This window comes from Phodopus roborovskii, unplaced genomic scaffold (genome assembly GCF_943737965.1).
Source record: "Phodopus roborovskii unplaced genomic scaffold, PHOROB, whole genome shotgun sequence".
Taxonomy (NCBI): domain Eukaryota; kingdom Metazoa; phylum Chordata; class Mammalia; order Rodentia; family Cricetidae; genus Phodopus; species Phodopus roborovskii.
Genome location: NW_026126461.1, coordinates 16851164 through 16860606, shown reverse-complemented (window position 1 = coordinate 16860606; position 9443 = coordinate 16851164). Strand labels below are relative to the sequence as shown.

Below are 9443 nucleotides of genomic sequence, written 5' to 3'. Positions count from 1 at the left end.
GGCCTGGTCACACAGCCGTGCCAGCCCCAAAACCACACAGAGACGCTGTATTAGATATAAAGCTGTTGGCCTGTTACTAGCATTGCTTATCGGCTAGCTGTCTTAAATATTAACCCATATTTCCACGTGGTCTCATCTTACCGGAGAGGGGGTCCAGACCTCTGCTCTCTCAAGTGTCTCCATGTTGACTCCTCCCTACTACTTCCTCAAATCCTTTTAGTCTCCTAGTCCCGCCTGTCTTGCTTTCCTATTGGCCAACAGGGCTTTTATTCATTAACCAATACAAGAAACATATTTACAGAATGACATCTCCCATCAATCCACCCTGCCCACACCTGTTGCACTAACCACACCCATTGGGGCATGGGGACCTGTGTGGGCATTGTGGATATCTCAATACTGGGCTCCAGGAAGGTGTGTCTATGTGGGCACAGAAGCTTTGTCTGATGAATTCCCTCTTGAGACTGGCATTCATTGATTTCCGTCCCTTGAAAAATTGGTTTCGTTTTCCTGGTTGGTTGTGGTGGGGGTATCCAATCATATCCCAACCCTAGTACTATCGCCTCTTGGACTCTGGATCCAGTGTTTTCTGTTTTGGTAAGAAACCAACTAGACTGTGCTCAGATCCTAATTGCTACCCCGTAAATATACTGTATGAAACCTAAAGAGAGAAGAAGTGAAATTATCCATATTTTGCTATAAGCTAATGCAGTCTGCAGTGATGTTTTATTTATTTATTTTTTTATGCTCAAACTGCAAACCAGGAAACACTGCCAAGTATTCAGGAGATTATTCCTTATCCCCAAAGGGTTTCAGGGTTGAAACCCTAAAAAGAAGGAGACCGTGAATTCAACTGACAGTTTGCACTATTTAATAGAGGTATCTGTTGCACATGTGGCTTTAGTTCAGCATAAATACACCATTTTTTCTCTGGAAACATAACCTGAGTTGGAAATGAAATCTGAACGGAAGACACTTTAGTTCACAAACTTGTTTCTCTTCCACACATTAGCGATGACTCCAAATGAGGGTCCCTGCAGTAGCTCAGGACTCCGTCCCAGGGCAAGAATGAGGGAAGACTCCTTGGAGGTCAAAGGCTCTGCTCAAGTCCAAGGATTGCACCTGCGGGCCCCTGGTCAGCTTCAGATTCCTCACGCAACCCCGGAATGAGGTCTTGCTGGTCAGACAGTTCTGTTTGACTTGGGCTGTTCAGGAAACCAGACAAGTCTTGCTTAATTTTGTTGGGATAGGGTAAATTGTACATTAGGGACAAAGATAATCTCAAGTTGGACCCAGTATCACATCAGAATATTTCCCACATATGTAGCTTTAGTGGATAGCAGAATTGCTTGGAACTGTGAACACGTTACTTGAAGGCATAGCTATTTGTGACTAGAAAAGTCATGCAACAGTCATCTGGGATTTGCCATAATTTCTTGGGACATCTTACATGCCCAACTCTAATGCAAAATTGGTTCAAGAGGAAAGCCAGTCTACCCCCGTGACTTAGACCCCACCTTGGGGGTCACCTAGGGTAAAGGTGGATCATCCTGCTAATCTGACATCAGAGCCAAAGTTCTCACTGAGAAACATGTATGTGAAAGTTATGCTAAATTCCCCAAAAGCTTTAGGTATGGTATTTCGAACAGTTTTTCTAAGACAGTGAGACTTGTCACTGAACTGTGTATTCCTCGATCCCTAGCCCGCATTCCCCTGAGGTCATACCTCCCTGGGACAGGGCCTGTTCTGTAGATAAACAGATCCGGGCATCATACATACCAGGGTAGCCACCCACGTAAATGGGATCATTGGTGTCTGCTGAGGTGGAGTGAATATGAGGACTCTCAGCATGAACAGCATTGCCATCCACAGTCAGGACAACGCGGTGTTTGCTTTTCTGGGCTTGGAGCGTGTGCCATTTCCCATCACAGAGATTTCTGGAGGCTCGGGGCTCATATGTGGCTGTTATCCTACCAGCACCATTGTTGACGTGAAATAAGACCTGAGAAATGCAAATACTTGGGTGAGTTTTTCTATGTTTAGGACCTCTGTCTTTTTCACTGGCTCTTAGCCACGAAGCCATGAGGCACAGGGCACTGATGCACTGTTCTCATGAGATGCACTGGCCATGAGAAACCAACAATAGTTGTGGAAAGTCACCTCCTCGAGGACCTGGACTCTGTCCCTGTCCCCACAACTCTGAAACTGCTGCTTTCAGGGCAAAGCAGATACTTGATGGGAGTTTGTAGTTCCAGTAGGCTGAGCACTGGTGGTATCTATACACGATCGATAGCCTGTTAACGTCTAACAACAGCCAGTGGCCAACAAAAAGCCAGGGCATAGCAAAAGGCGGAGAGGACCTGTGGGCCGAACAGTGTTACTCCAAAATTCCATGTTGAAGTTCCAACCTCTAGCATCCCTCGGGATGTGATGCTATTTGGATATGAAAACCTTAATGAGGCCACGGAGGTCGTTTTTAATCCAGTCTGTGCCCTTATAAGAAGCACCAGGACACAGACACACAGAGAAAAGATAAGGTGAAGAAAAGTCAGCCACGCACAAGCCAAAGAGAGGGGCCTCAGAAGGAGTCAATCCTTCCAAGCCCTAGACTTCCGGCCGCCAGACCCGGGAGTCAGATTTAGTGTTTAAACCTCCTGTGTCTATTTCTTGGTTCTAGCAGCTCAGGATGACTGAGGGAGGAGGGAAGGATTTCAATCATGTTGTTGTGGAATATTATTTTAACTAGACAAAGATGTATTGTTACCTTTGTTTTTGCTGCAGGATGTTACATTAACTATAGAAAGGTGTGTCACATTTGTTTAGGCTGCATTTGCTTAACTATGTGAAGATGTGTTACATTTGTTTTTTTGTTTTTGTTTTTTTACTGAGGAATGTTTCTTTAATAAGTGTTGAGATGTGTTACATTTATTTATGCTGCATTTAACTATGCAAAGATGTGTTACATTTGTTTTTTGCTGCAGAATGTTACTTCAACTGTGTAAAGGTGTGTTACATTTGTTTATGCATTTAATTATGCAAAGATGTGCTACATCTGTTTCACCTTGCCTACCTGAGGCACCTGGTTGGTCTAGTAAAATCTGAACAGCCAATAGCTAGGCAGAGGAAAGGATGGGCAGGGCTTGCAGGCAGAGAGAATAAATAGGAAGCAGAATCTAGGCAAGAGAAAAGAATGAGAGAAAGAAGAAAAAAAAAAAAAAAAACCAGGAGAAAGAAGGGCACATGCCCTGGGCAAGATGACACGAGAAGCAGTGAAAATCAGATAGACAGAGGAAAGAAAAAGCCCCATGGCAAAAAGGTAGATAAAGAGAAACCGGTTGATTTAAGTTAAAAGAGCGAGCCAGAGAGAAGCCTAAGCTAGGCTGAGCATTCACAGCTAATGGGAAGTCTCCGTGTCATGGTTTGGGAGCGGTTGGTAGCTCGAAAAGAAACCGTTTCTCATGCTAGCTACTGTAAAAAGAGAGGACGTGACTGTTGCACGTAGATGTGTGAGACAGGGCTGCCTGGGGCATCCGGAGGAGTGCAGGGCAGGAGGAAAAGCAGTTGACCAAATCTGGCCAGTAGACTGAAATGAGGGGAGAGGAGAGAGGGGGTGTGGAGAGGGGGAGCCAGGAAGCCCACGGCTGAAATGGCAGGGCCATACGGGAATCAGAAGCCTGGGGGAAGGGAAGCCCAGGAGCTAGAGAAGTTTTAGAGCTTGGGGCAGAGGCAGGATTAGAACAGCCGATAAGAGTCACAGATACCGAGTGAGCCTGGAGGCCAGCATGTGCCTTGGGATGTTAATCGACACCACAGTTAGCCAACTGTCCCAAAATTCTTTTGGACTTGACACCTAGGAGACCACTATTTCAGAACAGGCTGGGACAAATGTGGTATTGCAGACCTTTGGACAAGACACTAAAATAAAGTTAAAGAGAACAAGAAGTCGTAGCTAGAACACAACAGAAAAGTAAAAATGGAACACAATGCAAAAATACACTTTATAGCTATAACACTTCTGATAACTTTGTAATAATGTGCATAAAAGCTTGTAAGTGTGTGTGTCAGGTTTTTCAGAAGTTTTAAAGTATAGGATGAGGGGGGAACTTGGCTCTAATTTGTAGCATTGAAGCAGCAATCTGTCACGGGATAATTTATTTTTCAGTTGAAGTGAGAGGGAAAGGGGGAAGGACAAGGCACATAGAACTTTGCTAGTCTCCCCTGACCCCACTGTGCAAAACCCTAAGGGCCAAGAACCTAGAAAAGAAAGACTAAAACAAGAAAAAACTCATGGGAGACTACCGGGAACCTTCTGGTCTTCTCTGTGTGTCTAGTACCTCATACTTACAACAGATTGGCTCAGCCTATGTTAGTGACCTCATTTTAACTGAATTACCCTCTTATATATTTATATTCATTTATTGTGTGTATATGTGTTCCACACATGAACACGCAGAAATCAGAAAATTTGCTAGAATTGATTCTTCTATCCTGTGGGTCCTGGGGACTGAATTGAGGTTTTTAGGGTTGGCATCAGGCATTTGTGCCCACTAAGCCACTGGCTGGCTCCTAATTACATCTTTCAAGTCTCCATACGGTCAGATCCTGAGAGGCGCTAGTAGTTAGGGCTTTAGCAACTCTGGCTGAAGACACAAGCACTGGCAAAGATACCTGGGAAGATTAATCCCTAAGGGTTCAAGTGCAAATGGCCTGGGCGCTAACATTGCTCCTGGTAAGGTCCAGGCAGACATGCCAAGGGTTACAGCAATCTTAATTCAAATATTCGAAAAGAAGTCACTCTGAAAATAGCTTTCTAGGGCTACCTGATTTTAAAATGGAAATTTCCTTTGCCTCCATTAATGGAGTGGGTAACGAGGAACTTGGATCTAAGCATTTCTACCACTTGTCTCCTGCTCTGCCTCTGCTGGGGTGAGAAGGGCACAGAGATGGGATACCTACCTTGCCATCTACAATCTCCAGGCCAATGGCATCCACTTTGGCACTGCTGATCCCCAGGAGGACGCCATTCTCGGAGGAGGTCCGGAACTCCAGTGTGATGTTTAAATCCAGTCGTACTCTGTAGCCTTCCTTGACTGAAAAACACTGTCCTTGTGAGAACCCGTAAGACACAGCGCTGCACTGGGCTGGCTAAGCCTTCGCCGTATTGGCCAAGTTGAAGATCTTGCTCCACCCCATCCTCCAGGCTCTCACATTCCTCAGTAAGAAGAAACACTTTCTCTCTTCTGATTTTGTTTTAAGATGGAGTCTTGCTATGTATGTATTCAGGCTGACATCACATACGCAATCGTCCTAACTCCTGGGTGCCTAGATCACAGGTGTGCACAACCACTAGGAACACTGCCTCTAAAGAAGGTGTTCAGTCACAAACCAGAACAGAGCATGGGCAGGGGACTTCCTCCACCTGCAGCCCTGGGGACATCTTGTCCCTTTGGCCCTGGATGCATCCAGTCTGGTGGTCTTTCCCTGCGTTGTAGATGCATTCCCCTTAGTCTTTAGCTTCTTGATTTGTGTATACTTTGGATAGCATCATTTGCTCACTGTATCAGCCTCTTCATTAGATATTTATAAAATGGGGACTGAATGAGTTTATCCATTTAAGTGACAACACAAGGCATTTGTCACCATGCCTGGGGCTAAATGAGAGATGGGAAGGGTGGTGTTATCATAGCCTAGTCCTACTTGCATCCTTTGGAATTATAGGTGCACACTTCTGCTTTTGTTTGTTTTCCAAGACACGGTTTCTCTGTGTCCAGACATGGCTGTCCTAACTGTAACCAGGCTGGCCTCAAACTCACAGACATCCACCTGCCTGAGTGCTGGGATTAAACGTGTGTGCCGCCGCCACCCAGCCGACACACCTGCCTTTTAATTCAAAGGTCTTTATTAACTCGGACGGGAACCTTGCCCTACATAAACTCAGGGAATGTGCAGATGAAGCCAAGAGTTTGTGACCGCCCAGTTCTGGAGGGAGAAGGCCTCTGTAGGCCGTCCGCAGACTACAAAACTGGTACAGGCTTTTGCAAGACAGGCAAAGCACTGGAAACAGAGCGCTGAGTGAAAGAAATGTGGCCCTGGGCAGCCCTTCCAGCTGCGTCCAATCCTGGCAGTTCCTCTTGGACCTGCATCAACTTAGAGCACACGGAAAACCCAGGGCACTCCTTCCCGAGCCTTCCAGAGCGCTAACAGCACGTACCGAGAGCTGCATATCCACTTCCTTCAAAGAAAGTTCCTTCCTGGGCCACTGCATAGCATCTGTCCACTGCAAAGGCAGACGAGGGACTGTCTTTGTCCAGCTGTTTGCCGTTTACTGTCACTTGCTCAATGCAGGCAGGGATGCTGTGGGTTGTCTAAATCAAGAGACAGGAGAGGAGGTGGGGATGACCACACGGGGCATCTTCTTCCTGGACTTCATCAAACCTCTCTCAGCGACACACATGTTCTTTCCTGTCTCACTCCGGGACTCTGGTGCCAATGCGGTGGAAGTCATTTTCCTCCATTTTCCTAAAATACTCCTTGGCTCCAAAGTGCTTATCTCACTAACGAACCCTACAAGCTGGCTGAACTTTTCCTGAGTTGCTTTGGGACTGTGTCTCTTCCGAAAAGGAAAAGTCCATTAGCTGTGAGGCAGGAAAAGCTGGTTGGTGGCTCTAAGGGCCCCAGCACATGATGCATGCACACGCCTTGTAAGGTCTGCTCCTTCTAAGGGAGCCCAGCACGTGACTTATGTACATGCTGGGAAAGGTGCTACACCATCCAAGGGAAGCCCAGCACATGAGCTATGCTCACCCTTGGAAAGGCCTGCTCCTTCTGGTGAACCCCAGGTTCAGACAGAACAACTTAAAGCAATTGGAGAATGAGGGTCTCATACAAAAACACAACCACAACAAATTGACATGGGCCCTGCACAGAAGCCACTGCTTACGTTCCCAATGTTCCTGGCCCTGTAGTGGACAGGGAGTCCTCCAAGGAAGAGCTTCCCTTCCACGTCCAGCGTAGTTGCGTTCCCCACCACAGCCACGGTCGGCGACTCTTGACCATCAACGGTCATGAAGCCCTTTCTTTTAATGTATTCCGTCTTGACCTGCACAAGGGGGAAACATCCAGAATTTGTAAACCGTGTGAGAAAACTGTACCGCATGTGTTCCTTAGATCTATCTGTAAGAGCCCAGACTAAGCCCCGTGGCTGGCTCTGCCTGTGGCACAGCTGATGCTGAGCTTGTGGACAATGGGCGGGCTCTAAATCAGAGCTCCAGGGGCCTGGTTATCAGCAGATGCCACAGGGAGCAGCTTGTTCCTTTCAAGCCTTAGGTGGGCTTTACTGGCTTCCTGCCAAGTCATTGTTTTTTGAGACCTTCAAGTCCATAGCCAGCTGTTGAATGTTTATCAGGTATTCAGGTCAGAACAAGTGCCTGGAAGGCTCCAGGAAGCAGAAAAGGGCCCTGCTAACAGGGTGCTTACATCATTTGGAGATGACAATGGTTAAGGCCAACGCACAGCTTCCCTTCAAGAGTGCCAGGGAAGAAGGGAGAAAGTTTGGGACAGGAGACGGGGCCTCCCGAGGACTTACTGTGTGCCACTTGCCATCATTGAGCAGGGCAGGGTGAGAGACCTTGGTTCGGCCCTTGCCAAGGTCAAACATGAAGTGTAGGCGGCCGCCGTGGAGCTGGAGGACGGCGTAGTCCATTTGGTTCTGATGAGCCGTGTAGTAAAGGAGGCCACTGGAGGCAAAGGTCCGGATGCTCAGCTGAACCTGGAGCCTGGGGGAGAACAGGGACCAGAAAGGTGTGACCTCTAAGACATTGCCCACTGCCGCTTCAGAGAACATATTTAGCTTCTCCAGAGAGAGAGGCGTTCCATTCACTCGTGAGCCCGTTCATGGCACAGCCTTTTGGCCACCGTCTGCTATAAGACAGTCAACGAGGAGGAGTCCCTTAAGCCTGAACCAAGGCTAGGACCACGTCACAGTTACAGCACATGGCTGAGAGGCCCACTGGTGGCTGTGCGAAGTTGTTAGGGTGGACACTCTGAAAAGATGACATTTCTGCTAAGCTCTGAACCTCAAAACAAAAGGAGTAAGACTCCCCCACAGGCCAGCAGGAAGGCCTTCATTTGAGGACAATGCAGAGTGTTACTGCGACGAGCCTGGTGAGGGCTGACAGATGGGATCCTTGCCTGGGTCCCCGTGGGTACTGAACCTGTCTGGCGTGAGCAAATTTGCATGTTTCAGAAGACAACACACTTTCCCACCATCTGGCAATGGAAACAACCTCAGAGGGACCTCAGGAAAAGGCTTACCTCTTTCGGACATCGGAGTGATTAAAAGGCAACACCAAGTGGCTGTTCTGGGAGAGGCCAAACTGGTGAGCGCCTGGAACATACCCTGGAGCAGCGTCCACTGAGCACAGTTCCTGTAGGAGGTGTATCAGGGCCCTCACTCAGCCACACTGTAGCAGGACCCCACTGGCACAGACATGTCCCCCCATAAAGAAAGTGTCACAGGAGTCACTGAACAGCAGCTGCACCTCTGTGGTTGGACTAACCCCGAGCTCTGTTTTAAAAGTGAGCACCCTTTCTCTCCTCTCTCCCCAGGGAGCAGTCTGAGCTCTCTTCCACCTCCCCTCATCACTCAAGTTCACTGTCCTTCAAACACATATGACAGAGTTCCTCTGTGGGCCTTCCTTGGGCCTGATGGGTCACGGGGATGGCCCAAAGATGCCGCTGGCCAAATGGGAGCCCTGGCTGGCACACCACAGGGAGCGGCGGGCAGCGCCCTCGGGTCTCACAGTGCTGGGCGAGAGAGAGGGGCGGGGCTCAAAGGGCCCCAGAAGCTAAGAGCACAAGGAAGTGCTGGTTTCCGCCCCCACAGCCTCTCATACAGAACCCCGAGTCAAGTGAGTCCCTTGCTCGGTTTTGTGGCTTAAGATAAAGATATCCACTACTAGGAAAACTGTCTTAAATTCTGTGGCCCTGCACCAGTGATGCTGGTTGGTGGGGAGGGGGCGAGTAACATACCATCTTCTAAATTAATAAATGTGTAAAGGAGAGAATCGGAAGGGACATGACTAGAGTTTACTCAATGAATCAAACTCTTCCTTAAACACTGAGGAGTACACAGTGGCTCACAAAAAAAAGGGGGAGGCTTGTTTGCATGTTTCCCACACACACCTAAACCCAAAGCGCTAAGGAAGATTAGGGAAACCCTTGTGGTTGGTGTGCTAGCCACTCTGGGAGCTGAGCATCAGGGCTGACCCCGAGGCACACTCAGACCAGCCCTGCTACCTCATCCCTGCTGGCTGTTCCTCAAGGAGTTACTTCCCAGGCTCCACAGCCAAAGGGTTCTGGGCTATTCTGCTGCCCTCGGAGGCGCACGCAGCTGGGGCGCTGTCCCCCGGCTCCCAGCTTCAGCGGTCCCCTTAGGACTCAGT

General features: G+C 48.3%; 1 protein-coding gene across 1 annotated transcript in view; it reads right to left on the bottom strand.

Moving 5' to 3' along the window:
- Nucleotides 1-854: 854 nt before the first annotated feature.
- The window catches only part of Lama1 (laminin subunit alpha 1), a 115144-nt gene continuing 106555 nt past the window's right edge, over nucleotides 855-9443 (bottom strand). Inside the window, exons 57-63 of the mRNA XM_051190903.1 lie at nucleotides 8314-8426; nucleotides 7586-7775; nucleotides 6941-7099; nucleotides 6212-6365; nucleotides 4957-5090; nucleotides 1780-2002; nucleotides 855-1205 (exon numbers count right to left, since the gene is read on the bottom strand). Coding sequence (XP_051046860.1) covers nucleotides 1045-1205; nucleotides 1780-2002; nucleotides 4957-5090; nucleotides 6212-6365; nucleotides 6941-7099; nucleotides 7586-7775; nucleotides 8314-8426 — 1134 coding nt within the window. The 3' untranslated portion in view covers nucleotides 855-1044. The remainder of the gene's footprint in view (nucleotides 1206-1779; nucleotides 2003-4956; nucleotides 5091-6211; nucleotides 6366-6940; nucleotides 7100-7585; nucleotides 7776-8313; nucleotides 8427-9443) is intronic.